Source organism: Schistocerca gregaria, chromosome 6, assembly GCF_023897955.1.
Source record: "Schistocerca gregaria isolate iqSchGreg1 chromosome 6, iqSchGreg1.2, whole genome shotgun sequence".
Classification (NCBI taxonomy): domain Eukaryota; kingdom Metazoa; phylum Arthropoda; class Insecta; order Orthoptera; family Acrididae; genus Schistocerca; species Schistocerca gregaria.
The window spans coordinates 158,146-184,705 of NC_064925.1; the positions used below are offsets into that span (position 1 = coordinate 158,146).

At 47.0% G+C, this 26,560-nt stretch overlaps 2 protein-coding genes across 2 annotated transcripts in view; one reads left to right on the top strand and one right to left on the bottom strand.

The window, feature by feature from the left end:
• Positions 1-16,877: 16,877 nt before the first annotated feature.
• LOC126278235 (uncharacterized) lies at positions 16,878-17,417 on the top strand. Its single transcript, XM_049978216.1, has one exon. The coding sequence runs from the start codon at positions 16,878-16,880 to the stop codon at positions 17,415-17,417; it is 540 nt and encodes a 179-aa protein (XP_049834173.1).
• Positions 17,418-25,408: 7,991 nt separating this feature from the next.
• Positions 25,409-26,560, bottom strand: part of LOC126278388 (lipase 3-like) — a 141,980-nt gene continuing 140,828 nt past the window's right edge. Inside the window, exon 8 of the mRNA XM_049978486.1 lies at positions 25,409-25,885. Within this exon, the coding sequence (XP_049834443.1) occupies positions 25,736-25,885 (150 nt within the window). The 3' untranslated portion in view covers positions 25,409-25,735. The remainder of the gene's footprint in view (positions 25,886-26,560) is intronic.

The following is a 26,560-nucleotide window of genomic DNA, read 5'->3' on the forward strand; positions in this document are numbered from 1 at the left end:
TCTCCAACTTCCCAAGGAACACAAAATAGTACGTAGTACCCAGTTCCTTTTAGGCAATACCAGCAAGAAACCGGGACGGCTGCAATCTCGGCGAACATGCTCTCAACGCTAAGAGATGACAATTTTGAATCACGCATTCAGGAAACTGAACCACTGTCAAATTCAGAACGAAACGGAAACATTCTTGCCATTATTACGAGGAGACGAGCTTGAGAGGCTGTGAGGCTGAGGTAATAATAAAAAAAATAAAACAAATAAATAAATATGGTGTCGTGGTTAATGTGAGCAGCTCTGAACGAGATGTCCTTGGTTCAAGTCTTCCCTCGATTGAAAAGTTTAATTTTCTATTTTCAGACAGTTATCAAAGTTCAGGCACTCACACATAATCAACTTCGCTCTCCAATATTCCAGGACATGTTCAGATTTGCTTGGGACCCTCCCCATCGCAACCCCTCTGATTTAGTCATAAGTTGGCACGGTGGATAGGCCTTGAAAAACTGAACACAGATCAATCGAGAAAACAGGAAGAAGTTGTGTGCAATACGAACTGTTCTTCCTTGAGGTCGGCTTCTACCAGCGTTTCCACTCTTCTGTAAAAAATGTGTGTACATATTTTGGAACCATGACTTATGAAACTAACAGTTCGGCAATATTCATACCTGTCGGCACGTGCTTTCTTTGGAATTGGAACATTACATTCTGTTTGAAATCTGTGGGAATTTTACATATTTCATACAGCTTCCTCATGGGGTGGAAGAGTATGGTCATCCGTGGCTCTCCCAAGGCTATCAGTAGATCTGTCGGTATCTCCGTCTACTATCGAAGCCTCGTTTCTACTTACAAGGGAACCTCCCCATCGCAACCCCTCAGATTTAGTTATAAGTTCGCACAGTGGATAGGCCTTGAAAAACTGAACACAGATCAATTGAGAAAACAGGAAGAAGTTGTGTGGAACTATGACAAAATAAGCAAAATGCACAAACTGGGTAGTCCATGCGCAAGATAGGCAACATAAAGGACAGTATGAACTCAGGAGCTCAATGGTCCAGTTGCGCTTGAGACGCGCTAATGTGAGGAGGTACCGTGCGCTTCGCCAAGCTAGCGATTGTTTACTATTTGGTGTTTCTGTCCGTCGAGTGTCGTATTACTGTTCTGTGCCTGCGTGTTGTTGTGTCTTTCGTGTCAACGTTTGATGCTGTCAGCCCGATAAGGATTAATTAGCGTTAGGTCTCGTCAGTGTCCCAGGAAGAATACCCTGAAAATTGAATTTGATAAGTCAACCCGTGCTCTGCAACCAAGTTCACTAGAGATCCACGAGTGGATTGTCGACGTATTCGGGATAACTACAGAACAGGTCCACACTGCCTATTACGATTTGGAACAGTACTGATCTTCTTAAAGCTGCACAATCCTGTTATCATGGAGCGACTTCTGCTGCAATTCGGGGGACGTATTGAGTTTCGCCATCGGAACGGAGCTGTGAGTATTGTTACGCTTTCAAATGCTGATGTAGAGTTGAAAAATGTCAGTGTGTTCAATCTCCCACCTGAAGTTGAAAATTGCTACCTGAAGGAGATTTTGTCGAAGTACGGAGACGTTAGGTCTGTTAGAAATGAAATGTCGTCCAGGGAACACAAGCTGCAGTGTTATAGTGGGGTGCGCTATGTTGAAATGGAAGTAAAGGTTAATATCCCGTCGCACATAACGGTGTGTGGTTAGAAGTGGTTAGTTACCTATACCGGACAAATTCCCACGTGCCATATTTGTAACGAGAGTGGCCACCTAAGGCAGCATTGTCCCCATCGCATGTTTGTTTTAAAAAACAATTTGCAACAGCGACAGCGGCTTACGTTTATTGATGTGCTGATGAGACGTAATGTAGAACAGCCCGTTGTCTCTGTGACTTCCGATACCGTGCAGGATCCCACCTTGGTGAATGACAGTGCCATGACCATGCCTACTGTAGAGGAGCAATCTGCCCCTGCTGCTGGCGACCGTAGTGCCTCCAGCAATAAGCGACCTCGGGACTCGGCCGATATTTCCTCCGATGAGGATGGTTCCGATCACACCCACTCTGTGCAAAAGCAAAAAGCCAGTAATGAACCAGCACTGGAGTCAGACATTGCAATGGAAGCGGCGTCATCAGGACAACCCACTGCCACTGTTCCATCATCAGCAAATGATGAAGTCGCTGAAATGGAACCAGCCGAGGCAGCCATTCAGGCGTCAATTCCGGAGGGACCCGAAAATACTGATCAGGAATGTGCTCAAAATACTGAAGGCACTTCCTCGCCTACGGCAGAACACGGCACTAAGGTGAGACTTGTTGCTCAAGTCGGTAGTAGTGATCACGTTCACGACTTAAATAACCCCCACAGTGCAGCGCAAAAACAAGAGGGACCTGTGCAAGAGACAGTCACTCTAAATACAGCCGGAACCGCGCATGACACACAGCGGCGCCGCCTGAAACCGCAGCCGAACGTAGACGTCGGCAGGGCGCAGGCGAAACGCAACGGGGGAACACAACAGAAAAAATCGCCTGACAGTAAAGGCGATGGAAATCCCGACGTATCAGTCAGTATAGATCCAGACAATTGCAAAGATCGACATACGGACTCCGCAGCTTCACAAACAGTAGTGAAATAGCAGCGGACTTCAGGCTGTATTTTCTTCCCCTCAGATACATTGTACACTTTGGGCGAAGTGTAAATCTCGGATTTTTTGTACTCCCTCTACTATGAAACCCCTACATGACAATTAACCTTCTCGGATGAGTCAAGCTTATAAAATATTAACTATTAACGTTAACAGGATAACGTCAGATTTTAAAAAAGTAGTGTTAAAACAATTTATCTATGAAACAGAGGCGGATGTTGCTTTGTTGCAAGAAGTGTTATTCACTGATTTCACCGTACCCGGTTTTCAAATATTTTATAATGTCCTACCGGACGCAAATACAAGAACCACAATTTTAACTCGTGAAGGTTTACATCTACATCTACACTCATACTCCGAAAGCCACCCAACGGTGTGTGGCGGAGGACACTTTACGTGCCACTGTCATTACCTCCCTTTTCTGTTCCAGTCGCGTATGGTTCGCGGGAAGAACGACTGTCTGAAAGCCTCCGTGCGCGCTCGAATCTCTCTAATTTTACATTCGTGATCTCCACGGGAGGTATAAGTAGGGGGAAGCAGTATATTCGATACCTCATCCAGAAACGCACCCTCTCGAAACCTGGCGAGCAAGCTACACCGCGATGCAGAGCGCCTCTCTTGCCGAGTCTGCCACTTGAGTTTGCTAAACATCTCCGTAACGCTATCACGGTTACCAAATAACCCTGTGACGAAACGCGCCGCCCTTCTTTGGATCTTCTCTATCTCCTCCGTCAACCCGATCTGGTACGGTACGGTACCGGTAATGTTGTTGGATAAACTGGTTACAGGAAGAGGCCTTAGTTGTAAAATATTTGATGTCACTGTTGTAAATGTTTATGCACCGTCCGGTACCACCAACAAAGCGGCGAGAGCTAATTTCTTCAAGGACGACATTATCTACTTGCTGAGGAAAAATCCTGCGTCTGTAATAATTGGTGGCGACTTCTACTGTGTAGTTAACAGGAAAGATCAGGTACCGCATTTTAACTACAGCAAGGAGCTGCATGACTTAATCAAAAACATGAGGTACAAAGATGCATGGGAAGTCAAATTCCCTACGCTAGTCAAGTTCACGCATTTCACTTCGACATCATGCAGTCGGATCGATAGGCAGTATGTGTCGGAGAATCTAAGTCATAACGTGTTGGATGTGGAAGTAATCCCGACATACTGCTCGGATCACTGTGGGTTTTCTATGACTATCAATTTAGCAAGACAACCTACAAAATTTTACGGCAGTCAGTGGATGCTCAACATTGCCCATCTCAAAGATGACGAACTAGAAGAGTAGATCAAAGCCACATGGACGGCATGTTTGAAATCAGTGCATAAATACGGATCTAAAATCGAATGGTGAGTCAAGTTTGCCAAACCTAAACTTCGGCAAAACTTAAAATCATACAGTTTTCAAAAAACTAGAGATGGCAAAAAGACAATCGAATTTTATTATACGGTATTGCGAGAACTACATGACAAACATAATGTAACTGATACTCACCTAGAGCAAATTCGAAAAATAAAAGCGAAGTTGCTAAGCATCACACGCCGGCAGTTAGAGGGATTAAAACTTAAATCAAAGGCGAAGTCTCTACTACAAGAAGAAAGTACTTCAATGCTTCACCTGATCAAACACCAACTTAATAGGCGACGCAGTTTTATTGAACACCTCAAACTCGAAGACGGGACTGTAATTACCGACCAAAATGACATGGTGCGCGCCATCCATCAACATTTCGCTCACCTCTACGCTAATGACCAGACTGTCGAGAATGCAAGTACTGAAACTTTGCACTTATTAACGGAACGGATCACATGCGTATGAAAATAACTGTCTGCTTGCTGCATTTGCACAGGACGAAATATTACATCTAGTAAAGGCGTCACCTTCCAACAAATCGGCGGGTCCAGATGGAATACCAAAAGAATTTTATCACAAGTTTTGGCATATTATTGGGTCAACATTCACGGATATAATAAACGAAACCTTACATGGAGGAGACTTACCAACTGAACTTAAGGAAGGAAAACTAGTCTTGATTCCGAAAAGTAAAGGACAAAAGCACATCGATAATTTTCGCCTCTTAATGTTGATGAACTATGATTACAAGACCATTGCACGAGCAATTAAGGAGAGACTCACACCACTTCTAAGAACAGTAATAAAAGGCCATCAGGCCTGCTTCCCGGGCAGGACGATCATGTCAGTCATCTCCGAATACAGAGACCTCAGTTCTATCGTGGCAGTCACTGACATCAGGTGTGCAATATACTTCATCGATTTCTGCAAGGCATTTGACCATGTCAGCCACCGGTACTTGGACCTCATATTTAAACACCTGGCTTTCGACGATCGAGCAGTTAGTGTAATCCATCAGATGATGACCGGGATAACTGCAAAGGCTTACGTCAACGGACAGCCGACGAAAACTATTCATATACAGAGGGGCGTTCCACAAGGGAGCCCGTTATCAATGCTGTTGTATGTTCTTGCACTTGAACCTTTGCTACGGCAACTCAGAGACAAATTAAGTGGTGTTACAATATCCGGAGTCACGCTTACAGCAAAAGCATATGCCGATGACATGGGCGTCGTCCTTAGAAAAGGAGGTGCAATTACAGTTCTGGAAGAGACGATACGTCAATATAGTCAAGCCTCTGGTACAAAAGCGAACATCCATAAGAGTAAAATCTTAAACCTAAGAGGATTTGAGAGGGTGCGCAGCCAATGGGCTACACTAGTTGATTCCCACAAAACACTAGGTACTACTATGAACAATTGTCCAATGAAGATGGCTGCAATAAATTGGCGGGACACGGCGAACAAAATACAGGGTGCGTTAAGAGAACTCTGTTAGCGATCCGCGAATTTATTGCAGAAAGTTCAATTAATTAACACCTACATGTTTTCTAAAGCCTGTTTTGTAGCACAAATATTCCCAGCACCGACGTCACAGGTGAAAAAGGTAATGCGACTTGCCAATAGTTACTTGTGGAAAGGCAACATTTTTTAAAATTAGACTGGACAGTGTGACTAAAGCAAGACTGATGGGCGGGTTAGGGCTAACTAATTTGGTTAAAAAGGCAACTGCACTTTACATCAAAAGAACCCTGTTTATGATTAATAAGGACAGAAATAACATCACCTCCAGACTATTCACAATTGTCCAGCCAGGTTCCCTGCAACCCCCGGTGAATGTGGGCAAACTAAACAACAAACTAACGCATATCAAGGAATTTTATATTGAGGTCAGCTACTTAGAGGCACGCACAATGTACAAGTTAAATATAACTACAAGGGAGATTCTAAATACATGGCACAAATCGGATACACAAAATACCATTAAACTCAAATATCCGAACGTCATATGGCGTACTGTATGGAAAAATTTTAGCCTCAAATCCATTCAACAGACGTGGCTTCCATTTGGTACAAGGTAGTCAGCGACACTGTACCAACCAATGAAAAACTTTATCCGATAGGACTAACTGCTACAAATCACTGCACTAAGTGTGGATTCGTGGACACACTTCAACACAGATTCACGTGCAGAGGACAATTTCACAATTGGACATGGATCAGAAGGAAGATTGCACTCCTCACCAGAAGTGATGGCCGCAATTATACACCACAAATGCTGTTACAGCCTGAAGTGACATTTTTCCCGGAAAGCAAGAATAACACTGTCATGTGGCTCATGGGTCACTACACACATTACGTAATTGGTAGAAATGGATCTGACAATTCCATTGATTTCATGGTCTATATGGAATCCGCTCATTGGGAATCCAAAAAATTCAGTCACCATAAAAACCTCTACGGCAACATGTTGAATATAGTCTTCGAGAGAACAGGCATAGGATAAAAACGAACAACACGTTAGAAACTATAAGGAAGTAACAAGCTAACAGTGGACTGAGTAACCTATTTTATTAATCTCTGAGAAGTTACTACGGCTTCTACACGGTATTATGTACGAAAAAAAACAACAAAAAAGGTAAAAAAATTACAACAATCAAGACACAAACAGGGCAAATAAAAACAAATAAAAAAACATAAAGTGAAATAAAGGGAAAACCACAACGTCGAAAGTAAATGCTTTGTTCCATGATATTAATAATCTCAGAGGAGACAGACAAAAAAGTCTGTGACCTCCCATGTCGTGATGTGGGAGGGGTCTGCGTCGTGACGCACTCGCAGTGCCGCGAGGAGGCCTCACTGCTTTTGCTGCGCGTCCGGGATCCTGACTTCATTGCGATCAATTTCACGGAGAAAATAATTTTCACTAAGAATGGCAAAAACAAAGTTAATAAAAACAAAACAAAAAAATGGATAAGGCGTCGGACATCAGATCCGAAGATTGCAGGTTCGAATACTGAAAAAAAAAAAATGGTTCCGTGGTTAGTGGGAGCAGCTCTGTACGAGAGGTCCTTGGTTCAAGTCTTCCCTCGACTGAAAAGTGAATTTTTTATTTTCAGAGAGTTATCAAAGTTCAGGCACTCACACATAATCAACTTCGCTCTCCAATACTCCAGGACATGTTCAAATTTGCTTGGGAGCCTCCCCATCGCAACCCCTCAGATTTAGTTATAAGTTGGCACAGTGGATAGGCCTTGAAAAACTGAACACAGATCAATCGAGAAACCAGGAAGAAGTTGTGTGGAACTATAAAAAAAATGAGCAAAATACACAAACTGGGTAGTCCATGCGTAAGATAGGCAACATCAAGGACAGAATAAGCTCAGGAGCTCCATGGTCCCGTGGTCAGTGTGAGCAGCTCTGAACGAGAGGTCCTTGGTTCAAGTCTTCCCTCGATTGAAAAGTTTAATTTTTTATTTTCAGGCAGTTATCAAAGTTCAGGCACTCACACATAGTCAACTTCGCTCTCCAATATTCCAGGACATGATCTGATTCGCTTGGGAACCTGCCCATCGCAACCACTCATATTTAGTTATAAGTTGACACAGTGGATAGGCCTTGAAAAACTGAACACAGATCAATCGAGAAAGCAGGAAGAATTTGTGTGGAATACGAACTGTTCTTCCCTGAGGTCGGCTTCTACCGGCGTTTCCACTCTTCTGTAAAAAATGTGTGTACATATTTTGGAACCATGGCTTATGAAACTGACAGTTCGGCAATATTCATACCTGTCGGCACGTGCTGTCTTTGGAATTGGAACATTACATTCTGTTTGAAATCTGAGGGAATTTTACGTGTTTCATACAGCTTCCTCATGGGGTGGAAGAGTTTGGTCATGCGTGGCTCTCCCAAGGTTATCAGTAGATCTGTCGGTATCTCCGTCTACTGTCGAAGCCTCGTTTCTACTTACAAGGGAACCTCCTCATCGCAACCCCTCAGATTTAGTTGTAAGTTGGCACAGTGGATAGGCCTTGAACGGTGTTGAACGGCCTTTGACGGTCTACACACCGAAAAATTTGAAAACTGTGCGACTGTGAAACTGTTGCATTCATTTGTTGCAGTTCATGTGACAAATTTTTATATTTTAATCACTTTTGGGAGTGATTATCACATCCGCAACGAAGCCTAAATCGGGCAAGGTAGAAGCATCTTTTTACCCATTCGCCAAGTGTACAAGTGTACAAGTTAGGTGGGTCGACAACATATTCCTGTCATGTGACGCAAATGCCGTCGAACAGGACATAATTTTGCGAAAATAAAGAATGTAAACTTATCACTCGAGGGAAGACTTGTACCAAGGATCTCTCGTTCGACAGCTGCTCACGCCAACCACGGGACTACGGCGCTCCTGAGGTCGTACTATCCTTAATGTTGCCTATCTTGCACATGAACAACTCAGTTTGTATATTTTGCTTATTTTTTTCGTAGTTCCACACAACTTCTTCCTGTTTTCTCGATTGATCTGTGTTCAGTTTTTCAAGGCCTATCCACTGTGCCAACATATAACTAAATCTGAGGGGTGTGCGATGGGGAGTTTCCCTTGTTTGGTCTTCCAGTGCTCTGTCAGCAGCATGGAAATGGATGTCTTGAAAAGAGGTTATAAGATGAACATAAGCAAATGTGGAGCCCTAAAGCATCGACTGCACACGGACCAGCGCAGCACCGCGAAACGGCATGAGGGAGGCAGCGACCACTGTGGCAGTGGAGAGAGCGGGCGGCGCCACACCTCCAGGAAGACGGACTTCAGCGCCCCACGTCAGTCTTGACTCAACCAAATAGCCGCTCATCGGCGGTCAGACCAGTTCAGTCACAGAATTCGAGAGCATCAGTTCTGGGTAACAGGAAGGCAGTACTTAGCGTGCGATCCGCGAGTGGCAACAGTGTGAAAAGTGACTGCATGTAGGAGGCACAGGAAGCACATCGAGCCACCTCATAACGAGAAGTTAGTTTATGTCTCTTTCATTTTTAGAAATAAAGTATTGTATTAATGTGCAACTGTTGTGTACAGATCATTTTGGATTCCTGCAACCGGCCACCACAATCTCTCTCCTCCCTTCTTTGTGTCGGTGCTGACTGCCACAGTAGGCGACACATCTGAAGCCGCGGATTGCACAACCAACCCTGCCTTCGCTCTTCGCCGCTTCGTCACAGTGCGTCACTAAGATTTCTTTCTTTTCTTACAGAGAAGCATTGCTACAAATTTTGTATTTTCATTACTTGTAACTTATTTGTTGTGGCACTCCTCTCGTCAAAACAGCCTGCCACATCACCTGCACCTACGGCTCTGGTTGCTGCTGGCTTTGATCTAGTGCAGTTTATTTAGTTTCAGATCGAACGTCCCAGTTGACGACTTGTGGTCCAGCAGTTGTTAACGCGCAAGCCGCTGGTGGATCAACTCCGTCACAACAGCCAGACACACCTACCGCACTGCCTCGGTGCATTCCACAGTTCCGAGGTGTGGAGTGGAACGAGTCGTACGCCCAGGATGGTGCTCATTGTGATACACGTCGAGTGCAACGTACTGTGAAGCTTTGTTATTTCTTGTCAATGGGCAACGCAGGAATCTACTGCCTCGCTTAGAAGGCATTCCCCACCAGTAGTCTGGAGTTAGTTTGCGCCCCCAACGAGTATTACGAGGATCAGGTACAGGTTGCTGCAGCTAGTTACAAGTTCTTTCGAATGCAGAAAAAGCCAGAACAGACATACCAGCAATGGGTCACTGAACTTCGGCGCTGTTTTCTATGTAGCTGTGGACAGTATTATATTGACACAATCATTCGTTATGCAATTACGCACACTGTGTCAGACAACAGGATTCGCTAACAAATTCTCAAAAATTGTTATGCTACTTTGAAACAAGTGTTACAAGTTATTGGACATAAGGACACGTAAGATACTGCTGCGGAAAATACGAAGAGGTATCTCCTACGTGCAGAGGAATGCAAAGCGACGAAGAGGTACGGCCTTGCGAGCGACCACCACACGCAAACAGGCCACCGCGACGTGGACAGAGTAAACAAGTGTCTGCTCTGAAGTCATGACCGCGCTGATGACATGTACTGTCTGTATGCTTGCAACAGAAAAAGAACTCTATCGAAGTTTTCTGGCAAATAAGCAGAGACACATTATTCATTATCATAATCTCCAGCAGTGCCTCAGCTTGGGGATGGAGCTAGTTAGAATCACCGGGACTACCTCCTTCAAGCAGTCCTTCTGGTTGAAGGAGTGTATTTATCTGAATAGGAGACAGAGAGTTTTCGCGACGTGTGACTTCGAAGAAGATTTTTATAAATGAAAAGAATAATTCAGTTTTCGACAGAACAATGGAAGATTTGAGGGAACGACGTGAACTTTTGATTATAACCGAATGGGATGGGCGTTATGGCGTAAGACGCTTACCAGCAAATTTTGAGAAGTGGAGAGTGCCGACAACTATATGCTTGTCCTGCTCATCTGACTTGTGTTTCTCCAGGACATAAACGTGAACCGATATTCCGGCTTCTGCGCCTCAAATTCAGGTATATACTGGATCTTGATGGGGAACTCGATACCCTGAAAGTTATAACATGTCCGAATGTCAAGGTATCTACCATATCAAGATATGGACACTGATTGATCGTTACGAACGTAATTTGTTTCGCAAGCGGTCCAAACCGGTCTGATCCTTATTATTTTCGACGTTGATACATGTCCTCTTATCAGCTATATCCTTAGGGAACTTGGAGATAGGTGGACGCTCCATTTACTAGATCGTAGACATGTGTATGAAGGCCCAGGTGTAGTATTTGGCTGAGTGGTTTGACTCTTAACTTCCATCTCGGAAAATGGGGCAGTATGGCTCTCAAGGGGGATTGAGGAAACCAGTCGGCAGTTGATACGCTCCACGTCATTACACTATTTTCGCCCCAAAGATAATGAAGACCTCTCTCTCTCCCCAATACCAGTGACAGCTTTGGGGGGCGGGGGGTGAGGGTGACAGTTCGATACACAGCACTGCACCGCATTTTATGGTGTTTCAAATGGCTCTGAGCACTATGAGACTTAACTGCTGAGTTCATCAGTCCCCTAGAACTTAGAACTACGTAAACCTAAGTAACCTAAGGACACCACACACATCCATGCCCGAGGCAGGATTCGAACCTGCGACCGTAGCGTTCACGCGGTTCGAGACTGTAGCGCCCAGAACAGCTCGGCCGCCCCGGCCGGTTTTTATGGTGGAATATGGCGATCTTTAACGACCCTGAGGAGCTCTGTCTCCATGGTGGGAAGGCACATGGTCCTGGTACCCTCATGCCGGATCCTCGATTCTTGTGAACTGGATTCGCTCGTCAAAGGTGACCGCCATCACCGAGTATTCTAGCTGCGATATAGTATCACTGACCGGATGTCGTCGACTGAAAGGACGGTAGAGGGAACTGCCCCTAGTCACAGCATCATTATCATTAACACTGTCGTTAATACTCTGTCTAGCAGATGAAGGCGACGACTGCATCTGCCTGGTGGATGACAGCGTTGGGGAGGAGGCGCCTGCTGGCCGATGCACGCGTGCCTTTCGTCGGCGAGGCTGGAGTAGTGGGGCCGGCCGTGGTGGCCGAGCGGTTCTAGGCGCAACAGTCTGGAATCGCGCGACAGCTACTGTCGCAGGCTCGAATCCTGCCTCGGGCATGGATGTGTGTGATGTCCTTAGGTTAGTTAGGTTTGACTAGTTGTAAGTTCTAGGGGACTGATGACCTGAGAGGCATTTGAACCATTTTTTTGGAGTAGTGGGAGGCTGCGAGGATGGGGACCAGTGGGAGCTGCTGCTGCTGCCTGCTGGAGCGCTCAGCGCCGCCAACCTGGGGGTTGCGAGGTCGGTGCTCTTCTCCTTCCACCGGCTGAACAGCCCACAGACGCCAGAGAGTACGAGACAGCGCAGCGGCAGCGGCAGCGGCGGGCAGTGCACGGCAGTCGAGCGTGTGTTTGATCCCGGCCCCCGCAACCAATGCTCTATGCACTCCTACCACGACTAGCTGTTGTGGTGGCGGCGTTGGTGACGCCTCTGTAACGAGAGAAAACGAAAAAAATTAAGTACAATGCTCAAGATTGTTTTTTTTCTTAAATATATGCCGTAAACAACATTCCAGAATAATAATAATTATATGCTGTAATGACGACGGTTGCGTTACAATCATCTTTTACACTCTGGATCCAAGGCTTGAGCAGTTCAGTCGGCCTTTCTGGTAATTCCCGCATGCAATCCCGTATTTCCTCCTCTTTCAAAAGGGCGAGTAGGCGCTGCCTCTCAGCATCCTGAGGAGCCGCTATCTTATGTACCCACTCCAGTATTTCGCCCCCTCCTCCGAGCTATCTATCGAGCTCGCTTATCTTACCTGCAACAATAAGATACTGAACGTAATTGTTTCTTGAAAATATTAGAGGCACATACAGAAAATCGTACTGAAACACAGACAGAAAATTGTATCCCTTAGCTCACCGAAATAGAAACAGAAAATCGTATTCTTCAGCTCACTGAAATACAAACACAAAATCGTGATCTCAAGTTCACTGAGATTACTTATATACGAAACACACACACTGAATTTGAATATCCAATTATAGTACTTACAAGACTGAATCGATGGCTTCTGACTTTCAGCCTCGACACATACCCCTTGATCTTCTTCTTCTCCGTCATAAGGAACTCCTAGTAGACAAAAGAATATGTCTTAGACAACTGAATGCAACATCAGTAGAACCACAGAATGTTACCTTAAAAAATATTTTCCACGACAGCTACATGTTACCAAAAAAAAAAAAAAATACTGCATTTACTTCTCCCTCACCCGACTAGATTATTACTGGTGGAGGCTGGTGCAGTGGTCTCTCCGCCTCCTGCTGGCGGTCCAACTTAACCAGCATCTCAGCGATGAATTCTGCTACGACAAGAAACAAAAAGAAAGGCTGTAATGCCCGTTACAGAATAAAAACTCTTCGCACACTAAAATTACAGCAGAAAACCATTCAAAATCTCAGTAGTACGGACGTATGCCTCTACCGACGTCGACCTAAACAGTCGCTGTGAGCGATACTAAAATTATGGGGCACACAGGCACATTGAATGAATAGAACAATTAACTTACATGGCAGGTTGTCCTGGCGAAGACGTTTTCGCTGCTAGCGCTGCTACCGCCGCTGGTGCTGTCGTTGGAATTTGAGCACTTCATTGCTCCCGAAAAAAAAAAAGACTCAGACACACAATAGAAAAGACACAAGTGATATGACGACGGCAGAATGAGAGTGACAACATCACAACGAGGGTTTATGTAAATTCTACCCCTCCAGCCACCATTTCATCCAGAGAGCTAATAGGAGTGCGGCATCCCTCCCCACCTGCTGATGAATGCTGGTCTGTGCACGCAGGACAAGTTGGTGCTGGTCTTCTAGCCCTTTTCGACATTCGTTCTGACGTACTCTGTCGGAAAACACCCACGAAATCTACCCTATCCTGTAGTGTTGTACAGGATTTGCAGAACAAGTAGCGATGTGAAAACGCGTCTATGGTTCGATTTCTTCCATTTTCGAAAATAACTCGTATAAAAGCGTGAGAAGTTCTTCGTGTATCGATTAAACAACGCTCCCGTTTCAGATTATTTAAACTGAGGAGCCTGTGTCAGGGATGGAACTACTGGTTACTCCCCAGTCTCTGGCGTTTGAATCGCATCGTGCGGTGGCGGGTGTCACGGAGTCAGGCGGCAACGGAAGTCGCGGATTAGCCTGACCCTGGCGACCAGTGGTTACTCGGCTGGCCTGCTCTTCAGGTACACACTACACTACACTAAGCAGACGTCGTTGAACTACAATGGAGGCTTCTGGCCAATTTTGTTTTTCATATTGAGACACAGTGTTCAGGTAAAATAATGAGAACTAATTTCCTAAAAATATCGTACCACATATTTCACACTTTCCTGTTGGCTAGGATGAGAATGTGATTTGTAAGTGTGTATCGTTCCAAAGTGATGGTGCTTCACAAGTCCTTTATACAGGGGAAGGCTATAATATGGATTCCCCTACCTTCCAAGCCAGAAGATTATCGCTGTCTCGACTACGTTCCAGGAACAAATGCACTTTTGGACCCTCAACTGCTACCTAGTCCCCATCACTGCCTGCTATTGCTGACCTTCACTGCCCACTTCTGCTGACTGCCACTGCCTGCTGCTGCTGCCCTCAGTTGCAAACTGCAGCTTTCTATGAGAGTCCATGACTGGTGCCCATCACCTTATCATGCTTCTGCCCATTCTTGCCCACTTGTACTGTCCATGACTGTCCACTGGTTCTGCCTGCCCTTTCTTGCCCACTGCTACTGCCCATAACTGAAAACTGCTACTGCCTGTTACTGCCCACTGCTGATGACTGTCAGTGCCCATTAATGCTGCCCACAGTTGCAAACTGTTGCTACAAACGACACGCCATTGTTGGTGCCTGTCGACTTGTAATGCTCCTTCACATTGTTGCCCACTGATACTGCCCGTGACTTCCCACTGCTGCTACCTGTCGCTACAGAATGCTACTGCCCATTGTTGCCCACTGCTACCGCCCATCACAGCCTACAGCTACTGTCTGTGACAGCTCACAGCTACTGCCTCCCACTGCCCACTGCTGCTGCCTGTAACTACCCACATCTGCTACCTGAAGCTACCCACTGCTAACTCCCATTGTTGCCCTCAGATTCTGCCCAGCACTGCCCACTACTGCCTCCTGTCACTGTCTGCTTCTGCTGCCTGTTGCTGCCCTCTGCTGCTGCCCAACAATGAAGACAGCTGCTACCTCTAACTGCCCACTGCTCCTGCCCATCACTGCTCACTTCTGGTGCAAGTGGCCACCTGATGCTATTGCCCATTGTTGCCCATTGCTACTTTATGTGACTGTCCACTGCTGTTGCCTGTCGCTACCCAATGCTCCTGGCTGTCGCTGCCCGCAGCTCTTGCCGATCACTGCCCACAGCTGCTACCTGTCACTGCCCACTGCTGCAGATCGCAGCTGCAAACCGCTGCTACCAATGACTGGCTACTGCTGGCGCCCGTCGCCACCTGATTCTGCTGCCCATTGTTACGTAATGCTGCTGCCCATCACTCCCTACTGCTTCTGCCTATCGCCACCTGCTCATGCTTTTCATCACCGCCTACTACTGTTGCCATTCTCCCCTTTGCTGCTTGTGCCCATCACCAAACACTGGTGATGCCCAGTGCCACCCACTACTGCTGCCTGTTGCGACCCTTCGCTTCTGCCCATTGCTGCCTGTTGCTGCTGGCCATCACGGCCAACTGCTGCTGCCTGTCGCCACCTGCTGCTGCCTCTCTTCACCGCCTGCTATTCTTGCCATACTCCCCTTACTGGTTGTGCCCATGACCACACACTGGTGGTGCCCAGTGGCACCCACTACTGCTGCCTAATGCAATCCACTGCTGCTGTCCATTCGTACCTGCTGCTGCTGCCATCACTCCCCACTGCTGCTGCCTGTCGCCACCTGCTGCTGCCTCTCATCACCGCCTGCTACTATTGCCATGCTCGCCTTGCTGCTTATCCCCATCACCACCGACTGGTGGTGCCCAGTGCCACACACAACTGCTGCCTGTTGCCACCCACCGCTCATGCCCTCTCATACCTGCTGCTGCTCTGCACCACTGCCCACTGCTGCTGCTTGACGCCACCTGCTGCTGCCTCTCCTCAGCGCCTGGTATTGTAGCCATTCTCCCTTTGCTGCTTGTGCCCATTACCACCCACTGGTGGTGCCCAGTGCCACCCAGTACTGCTGCCTGACGCCATCCAACGCTGCTGCCAATGCTGATTGCTGCTGCTGCCCATCACCACGCACTGGTGGTGCCCAGTACCACCCACTACTGCTGCCTGTTGCCACCACCGCTGCTGCCCATTGCTGCCTGCTGCTGCTGCCCATCACTGCCCACTGTTGCTGCCTGTCGCCACCTGCTGCTGCCTCTCTTCACCGCCTGTTATTCTTGCCATACTCCCCTTGCTGGTTGTGCCCATGACCACACACTGGTGGTGCCCAGTGGCACCCACTACTGCTGCCTAATGCAATCCACTGCTGCTGCCCATTCGTACCTGCTGCTGCTGCCATCACTCCCCACAGCTGCTGCCTGTCGCCACCTGCTGCTGCCTCTCATCACCGCCTGCTACTATTGCCATACTCGCCTTGCTGCTTATCCCCATCACCACCGACTGGTGGTGCCCAATGCCACACACAACTGCTGCCTGTTGCCACCCACCGCTCATGCCCTCTCATACCTGCTGCTGCTCTGCACCACTGGCCACTGCTGCTGCTTGACGCCACCTGCTGCTGCCTCTCCTCAGCGCCTGGTATTGTAGCCATTCTCCCCTTGCTGCTTGTGCCCATTACCACCCACTGGTGGTGCCCAGTGCCACCCAGTACTGCGACCTGACGCCATCCAACGCTGCTGCCAATGCTGATTGCTGCTGCTGCCCATCACCACGCACTGGTGGTGCCCAGTACCACCCACTACTGCTGCCTGTTGCCACCACCGCTGCTGCCCATTGCTGCCTGCTGCTGCTGCCCATCACTGCCCACTGTTGCTGCCTGTCGCCACCTGATGCTGCCTCTCATCACCGCCTATTACTGTTACCATTCTCCCCTTGCAGCTTGTACCCATCACCACCCATTGGTGGTGCCCCGTGCCACCGATTACTGATGCCTCTTGCCACCCATCGCTGCTTCCCATTGCTGCCTGCTGCTGCTGCCCATCACCGTTCACAGCAGCTGTCTGTCGCCACTTGCTGCTTTCTCTCATCTATGCATTCTACTCTTGCAATTCTCCTCTTGCTGGTTGTGCCCATCACCACACACTGGTGGTGCTCAGTGCCACCCACTACTGCTGCTTGTTGCCACCCACCGCTGCGGGTCATTGCTGCCTGCTCGTGCTGCCCATCACTGCCCAATGCTGCTGCCTGTTGCCACCTGCTGCTGCCTCTCATCACCACCTGGTACTGTCGCCATTGTCCCCTTGCAGCATGTGCATATCACCACCCACTGGTGGTGCCCAGTGTCACCCACTACTACTGCCTGTTGCTAAACACTGCTGCTGCCCATTGCTGCCTTCCGCTGCTGCCCATCACTGCCCACTGCTGCGGCCTGTTGCCACCAGCTGCTGCCTCTCATCACCACCTGCTACTGTTGCCATTCTGCCCTTGCTGCTTGTGCCCATCACCACCCATCGGTGGTGCCCAGTGCCACCAACTACTGCTGCCTGTGGTCACACACCGCTGCTGCCCATTGCTGCCTGCTGCAGCTGGCCATCACTGCACACTGCTGCTGCCAGTCGCCACTTGCTGATGCCTCTCACGAGCGCCTGCTACTGTTGCCGCTCTCCCCTTGCTGCTTGTGCCCATCACCACCCACTGGTGATGCCCAGTGCCACCCACTACCGCTGCCTGTTGCCACTCACTACTCCTTCCCTGTGCCGTCCACTGCTGCTGCCTGTCGCCACCTGCTGTTGCCTCTTTTCACCGCCTGCTATCGGGTGGAGAACTGTAGGGTCCACCTGAATAGGTCAGGCGTGCACTACACGCCGGAAGCGGCTACGATTGTAGCGGAGTACGTGTGGAGTGCACATGGGGTTTTTTTAGGTTAGAGAATTCCCTCCCTAGGCCCGACAAGACGCCTCCTGAGACGCGGCAAGGCAGGAGTAGGCAAAATGCAACAGGGAATAACAATATTAATGTGCTAATAGTAAACTGCAGGAGCGTCTATAGAAAGGTCCCAGAACTGCTGTCATTAATAAACGGCCACAACGCGCATATAGTACTAGGGACAGAAAATTGGCTGAATCCACATGTAAACAGTAATGAAATCCTAAACTCAGATTGGAATGTATACCGCAGAGACAGGCTGGACACTGAAGGGGGAGGTGTGTTTGTAGCGATAAGAAGTGCAATAGTATCGAAGGAAATTGACGGAGATTCGAATTGTGAAATGATTTGGGTGAAGGTCACGGTTAAAGCAGGCTCAGACATGGTAATTGGATGTCTCTATAGGCCCCTGGGCTCAGCAGCTGTTGTGGCTCAGCACCTGAAGAATAATTTGGAAAATATTTCGAGTAGATTTCCCCACCATGTTATAGTTCTGGGTGGAGATTTTAATTTGCCGGATATAGACTGGGAGACTCAAACGTTCATAACGGGTGGCAGGGACAAAGAATCCAGTGAAATATTTTTAAGTACTTTATCTGAAAACTACCTTGAGCAGTTAAACAGAGAACCGGCTCGTGGTGATAACATATTAGACCTTCTGGTGACAAACAGACCCGAACTGTTTGAATCAGTTAATGCAGAACAGGGAATCAGCGATCATAAAGCGGTTACTGCATCGATGATTTCAGCCGTAAATAGAAATATTAAAAAAGGTAGGAAGATTTTTCTGTTTAGCAAAAGTGACAAAAAGCATATTACAGAGTACCTGACGGCTCAACACAAAAGTTTTGTCTCAAGTACAGATAGTGTTGAGGATCAGTGGACAAAGTTCAAAACCATCGTACAATATGCGTTAGATGAGTATGTGCCAAGCAAGATCGTAAGAGATGGGAAAGAGCCACCGTGGTACAACAACCGAGTTAGAAAACTGCTGCGGAAGCAAAGGGAACTTCACAGCAAACATAAACATAGCCAAAGCCTTGCAGACAAACAAAAATTACGCGAAGCGAAATGTAGTGTGAGGAGGGCTATGCGAGAGGCGTTCAATGAATTCGAAAGTAAAGTTCTATGTACTGACTTGGGAGAAAATCCTAAGAAATTTAGGTCCTATGTCAAAGCGGTAGGTGGATCAAAACAAAATGTTCAGACACTCTGTGACCAAAATGGTACTGAAACAGAGGATGACAGACTAAAGGCAGAAATATTTAATGTCTTCTTCCAAAGCTGTTTCACAGAGGACGACTGCACTGTGCTTCCTTCTCTAGATTGTCGCACAGTTGACAAAATGGTAGATATCGAAATAGACTACAGAGGGATAGAGAAACAATTAAAATCGCTCAAAAGAAGAAAGGCCGCTGGTCCTGATGGGATACCAGTTCGATTTTACACAGAGTACGCGAAGGAACTTGCCCCCCTTCTTGCAGCGGTGTACCGTAGGTCTCTAGAAGAGCGAAGCGTTCCAAAGGATTGGAAACGGGCACAGGTCATCCTCGTTTTCAAGAAGGGACGTCGAACAGATGTGCAGAACTATAGACCTATATCTCTAACGTCGATCAGTTGTAGAATTTTGGAACAAGTATTATGTTCGAGTATAATGTCTTTTCTGGAGACTAGAAATCTACACTGTAGGAATCGGCATGGGTTTCGAAAAAGAAGGTCGTGTGAAACCCAGCTCGCGCTATTCGTCCACGAGACTCAGAGGGCCTTAGACACGGGTTCACAGGTAGATGCCGTGTTTCTTGACTGCCGCAAGGCGTTTGACACAGTTCCCCACAGTCGTTTAATGAACAAAGTAAGAGCATACGGACTATCAGATCAATTGTGTGATTGGATTGAAGAGTTCCTAGATAACAGAACGCAGCATGTCCTTCTCAATGGAGAGAAGTCATCCAAAGTAAGAGTGATTTCAGGTGTGCCGCAGGGGAGTGTCATAGGACCGTTGCTATTCACAATACACATAAATGACCTAGTGGATGACATCGGAAGTTCACTGAGGATTTTTGCAGATGATGCTTTGGTGTATCGAGAGGTTGCAACAATGGAAAATTGTACTGAAATGCAGGAGGATCTGCAGGGAATTGACGCATGGTGCACGGAATGGCAATTGAATCTCAATGTAGACAAGTGTAATGTGATGCGAGTACATAGAAAGATAGGTCCCTTATCATTTAGCTACAAAATAGCAGGTCAGCAACTGGAAGCAGTTAATTCCATAAATTATCTGGGAGTACGCATTAGGAGTGATTTAAAATGGAATGATCATATAAAGTTGATCGTCGGTAAAGCAGATGCCAGACTGAGATTCATTGGAAATGCAATCCGACAACAAAGGAAGTAGGTTACAGTACGCTTGTTCGCCCACTGCTTGAATACTGCTCAGCAGTGTGGGATCCGCACCAGATAGGATTGATAGAAGAGATAGAAAAGATCCAACGGAGAGCAGCGCCATTCGTTACAGGATCATTTAGTATTCGCGAAAGCGTTACGGGGATGATAGATAAACTCCAGTGGAAGACTGTGCAGGAGAGACGCTCAGTACCTCGGTACGGGCTTTTGTTGAAGTTTCGAGAACATACCTTCACCGAAGAGTCAAGCAGTATATTGCTCCCTCCTACGTATATCTCGCGAAGAGACCATGAGGACAAAATCAGAGAGATTAGAGCCCACACAGAAGCATACCGACAATCCTTCTTTCCACGTACAATACGAGACTGGAATAGAAGGGAGAACCGATAGAGGTACTCAGGGTACTCTCCACCACACACTGTCAGGTGGCTTGCGGAGTATGGATGTAGATGTAGATGCTACTGTTTCCATTCTCCCCTTGCTGCTTGTGCCTATCACCCAGTGCCCAGTGCCACCCACTACTGCTGACTGTTGCCGCCCACTGTTCCTGCCCATTTCTGCCCACTGCTGGTGCTTGTCTCTACCTGCTGTTGCTGTTCAGTGCCACATATTGCTGCTGCCCATTGTCACCCATTGCTGGTGCCCATCGCTTCCCACTGCTGCTGCCCATCGCTACGCACTGCTGCTGCCACCTGGTGCCCATTGATGGTGTCCATTACTGTCCATTGGTTGTGCCTGTCGCCACTCATTGCCACTGCCCATTGCTTCCTGCTGCTGCTGCCCATGAGTGTCTGCTGCGTGTGTCTGTCACCCTTCGCTGCCTACTCCTGACGCCTCTCGCTGCCTACCCCCGGCATCTGTCACTGCGGCTGTTGTTGTCAGTTTTGTCCCTCCTGGCTGTAGCCGCCATTATCACAACCGCTGTCGCAGGTGCCGTTGTCTTCGCCATCGCCGTCTCTGTAGCTGTCACTGTTGGCATCGCCATCCAATCCTGTCCTTCTGGTTACGACTCCCGGTTAGCCCCATCTTCGTTTTCTCTCCCTACTTTAGCATCACCTGTCTGCTGTATTCTTCTGGACAGTCCACCATGGACAACCCCACAACTACAACCGTTTACACCTTCCCTTCCTCTGGCTCTACCATTACATCCTGGAGTACTTCCTCCATGCGCACCATATGCTCCATGTCCCCCCCTCACAATCTCCTCCCCTTTCATCTCCTCCCTGCACTATATTCTCACCTACAGACTGCTCCTGCTCCTGCCCTGACTCTTGCCCCTTCTTCCACTCCTGCTTCCACTCATGCTGCTGCTCCCTCTCCCGCTGCTACCACCCTTCGGAATGGCATTCCCCCACTGCCCACACACCCAGCTATGCCTCCCCTGCTTCCCTTGCCTATATCATCGCCCAATGCATTACAGTCGTCACCACAAAGCACTCAAATTCACTTCCAAGGGCCTCTGCCTCACACGAAGGCCTTATGATCTCCAGTTTCAACTAGTCCCTCATTCCTCTTTCCAGGCCACCCATGCTAAAAGACTTGCAAAGCTGTCAAGTGCCAACTTCGCCTCCACAGACTCCACCAAGACACCACCAGCAAACCCTCTTCCTTCTGATCCCCTCCTACCGCATTCTCAGCCCTTGCCGTGCACATATTCGTCCTTTCCAATCCCAGATTTCTCGTTGTCCGCACTCTCTCACTAGAAATACACAACTATGTCCCCTCTCCCCCATTGCTCAGCATATACCCCACGGAAATTCCATCCTGATGAAATCCCCTTCTCCATTATTCTACTCTGACCTATTCTGAAAAATTCTCCATGTCACCTTTGGCACCCATGCCTTCCTTACCTCCTCCTCTCCTGTAACCTCCAACCCTCTGGTCATCCTCCAACCCTCACTGCTATGATCAGGGATCTCGTTGCTTCCTTCCTCCCCCATTTTCCTTCCTAGGTCTTTATCCACAATACCAACTGTACATTTCACCCCACTGCAGGTGTGCCCAAAAGCTCCATCTTTTACTCTCTCCCCTATCTCCTGCATACTGCAGATATGCCAAAACCTCCCCCACCTGCTCACTTCCTCAAATTTGCTAATGACATCGCCTTTCTAGCCCTCTATCCTACCCTTGAACTGTCCTAACGCAATCTTCAAACCCACCTCATCCAGATCACTACTTTGCACCAACCTTTCCAAGACCCGGGCAATGATCTAGAATATACCATCGCCACCCCTTTCTGGCTCCAAGGTTTTTACGTTACCATTTATGGTCGACCTATCCAGCTCACTCCAACCCTGAAATACTTTGGTCTCATCCTCAACTGTCACCTCACCTAAACTTCCCAAATCCTTATGACCCAACACAAATCTCACAACCTTCTGGCTGGATGTGGAGGCTGCACCCTTCCACCATCCTTCTCACCAACAAATCCGTGGCACCTGGATTTCCGCTCCACCCTGATTATATCCTCGAATGTCACCTGGCCTTCCATATCCGCCTGTCATCCCCCACAAGGATCCTATAAGACCTCACCCACTCCCCACATCTTCTCCTTTCCCTCAAACACGTCCAAAACCTGCACATCATCGGCAGTCTTGATCCCCCTCACCCCCTGGTGTCTCCTATCCTCTCTACCCCCATCTGCTGCCTCGCCTTTACCGATGTGTCCCACCCTTGCTTCATCTCCAAACACCTACATTACCAACACAACCTCCAGCTCCTGTCCCTCCCACCCATTCTACCAAGTCTGACCCCACCTCCCCAAGGCTCCCTCTCCCCTCCTTTCGCTTCACCTAAACGTTTTTTCTCCCTTCTACATTCCCCTACATTTCTAGTGAAACCCTTTCGACTCTTTGCACTCCCCCCTGGCTTGCCTTCTCCGTCCCACCATGCCGTCTCCTGCCCCTTAGTGTGATTTCCCGTTTTCTTATCCCAACCTCTTCAGCCCCTCCCCCTGTCCCCTCCTCTCCCTTTTCTTCGCTCGTCATAGGTCCCTCCTATTTTTCATGTGTGCTATACTTAGCGTAGTGTTTTTGAAGTGTTGTTTTGATGTGGATTTTTATACTGCGGCCTGCTTTGAACTTGTGCTTTTGATTCCAATCTGTTTTCAAAGTGCTATGCACATGGTCAAATCTGTTTTTATGTTCATGTGAATTGATTTAACCGTGTCCCACAGTGGATAACTCCATTCCAGCTTATTTTAACCCCCCACCCCCCTTTCTTATATCGTCTTAATATAATTTTTGTGTCTTCTTTTTTAATTCACACAGTATCTCTTGTATGAAGAGTGACAGACTGTGCCACTCCCCTGTTCATATGGGGCAGGGGAATGGAAGAACAATAAAGAAACATTCACAGTGGGACAGTGGGTCGCTGTTCTAATATTACCATCAGCCATCCTCACATTCGTCCCAATAGCAGCTATTCACTTGTAGGTTATTCCCCCATACTTCAGTGATAGCCTGCTGTCCTATCATTATTAGCCATCCTTCCCATATAGGGTTATCGGCCAGACTGGCTGTAGAAACTCTCTAGCCATGTGGGATTAGTCGAGCGGTCTAAGTTGCGGCAGTCATGGACTGTGCGGCTGGTCCCAGCGGAGGTTCGAGTCCTCCCTCAGGCATGTGTGTGTGTGCTTGTCCTTAGGATTATTTAGTTTAAGTAGTGTGTAAGCTTAGGGACTGATGACCTTAGCAGTTAAGTCCCATAAGATTTCACACCTACACACACACACACACACACACACACACACACACACACACACACACACAAACTCTCTAGTGCTAGGCCAACAGTGAAAATATCCTCTCCATTTCCAGTAGATCTGCAGGAGGCTTCTCCCCTGTACGTCAGTGATAGCTTGCTGTCATATTATTATTATTATTGTAGATTCTTGTAGTGTGACTGCAGCACCTTCAGACCGCTCGGCTAATCCCACGCGGCTCAGTGGCACCAGTCGTGGGAAAGTGTTACTGTCTCTCTTTGTGGCGAATCCTTAAGTTTTCGATCCTTAAGATAATGAGTATGGAGAGCAATCCATAAGTAGAAATGTAGTTTTCTTTTCTATCGCCTTAGAGTTTAAACTGTTTACGGTACAGCCAGAACAACAGTAAGGTCCAAAGTTGTGGCAAACTCGGTAAGTTATGATACTATGTTTTAATTCAAAATTTACTTTCACATTACTGTCACGGAATGATGGTGACTTCACTCAAGTACGGAGACCAAAAAAGCAGCAGGTGCTCCATAGGTTCACTTGTGACCATAAAGGTAACACATACGAACCGAAATCTCTCACACCCCATAATTCGAAGACAGTGAACCTCGGAAAAAGAGTTGCATTTTCGTTTTTAGCTGGTGAATAGGCTTCTTTTGTCACAGATCATTTCGATCGACCAGTATCTACATCAGTGTTATAACCAGTGTGAGTTTAGGAGCTTAGTGTAACCAATATGCATGAAATCCCAGCTCTTTCTAAAGGCGATAGGCAGGATGTCCCCAACCGAAAAGAACACATACTGCTCCGATCACCATCCATATCCATATCGAGACCGAGATTTGTCTCTCATGACCTCATCAACGTCCGTACATTGGATCGCAATCAAGCATTCTCTTACCACAGTGTCACCGCAAGCACCTTCTACACACTAAAGCGCCCTGGAATTCTTGTGCTGTTAGGAAGACATCGGATATGTGAAACACTACGTAACAACTTCTATGATTACCTGCTTTTCGGCTAGTGGTACTACATTCCATACCAGTATCCCAGTGTCCTAAAGAAGTATGGCACTTTATGGAATAAGGCCCTCTGGAACAGAAGTACTGGGTTGTAGTTTATGCGGTATGGATAAAAACGCCCTTGACATTTCTCAATGGGTGTGACTTGATAGACGGCAACGGTGCATATGAAAATGTGGCCATCGTTCCATCTGAATATGCCACCTCATTGGTAGACGGAGAAATAGTGGCAGTGCTCATATACAGAAGTTGTACTGGGAAATTAAGCGGAAAAGAATAAATAAATGAGGGTAAAATAAATAAGGAATCCCGTAAAGCGAATGCAGTAATGCTGTACAAAGTAATTCTATTTCTGGGAGATAAAGCATTTAAAGTTGTACCTAGGTAACAGATTACCCATACACCAGAACAAAAACTAAGAAGAAGAGCAATATACGTATATAAGGGAAGTGGCAGTAATGTTAATGTGGTGAATACACACTACAGCGTTAATACCTTTAGAACAATAAAACAAGTTCGGTTAGTATGACAGAAGAGTGTGAAGGGTAATGGATGTTTAACATGTGAGTAAATACCTTTATTGTAAGGAATTTGTTATTAGTGCAAATTACACAAATTTAAATTTTAGTTAGCAAGATCCCTTGTTTACAATTCTCTATATACTTCATTGTTTGCTGTACACATGTCTGTGCTGTACAGTTTATGAACCACACAAAACATGCAAAATGGACCACATGCAGTTCATCATGTTTTAAGATCTAAAGTCTCTTGACTGGCTTCAATATTCTTCAACTATTAATGTTGTTACTCTATACACTACACCAGCAATAATCTGCTTCTAATATTGTAACGTTTGTGTATCCTCCTTTCAAGCTTCTGTTCTCAAAGCTCTGACATGAAGCTCAACATCTTCTCGTGGACGAGTCGGTGTACATTCTTGTCAAAGAGGATGTGGAAGTGGTCATAGCCCTCCAGTCGTACCACCATCTTCTTGACGTTGCTTGGAATCCTTTGTATCTGCCGCATAGCTTCCTGTGGAAGACGGAATTTCAGTGGCACATGCAGCGTAATGAACTTCATGCAAACATAGGCGAATGTACACATACTTTATGGGCACTTTCTATTGGGTAAAAGCTACATCTCGTGAAGTTTTTGAGCGGTGAACCCATATCTGTCTCCTGTTTCTTTCTCCCCTCACATATAGTTCTGTCAGCATGTAACTTCATTATAAACTAGGTAAATGTGTAGGTGTAATTAATGACAACCTAATTTTTAAATATGAACAAAAAATTTGTTGAAGTGTGAAAATAAAAATATCCTTTGTTACCAGGAACTTCGTGTGCTCTGACTTAAACTTCCCTTTTCCTCCACTCCTCATAGCACGTAATAGAGTACGAAAATGAAAACGAGTCTTTGTTACACAGGGTGACTGGTAGGGTTCATCTCCCCATGCTACTCTACCCTGTGCAAGCCTTTTCATCTCCAAATAACTCCTGCAGCATGTGTCCATTTGAGCTGGCTTATTGTACTCATCTATTGGTCTAACTCAGCAGTTTTTGCCTTCCCCCACTCCCCTGCTCATATGGGGCAGACCTCATTCTTTATCATCAACATTTACTCCCATCCCTAATTTTCGTTTTCGATACATTATTTCTCGTACTGCAGTTCCTGCTAAATTTGCGCCAAATGAAGAATCTTTAGAATGTA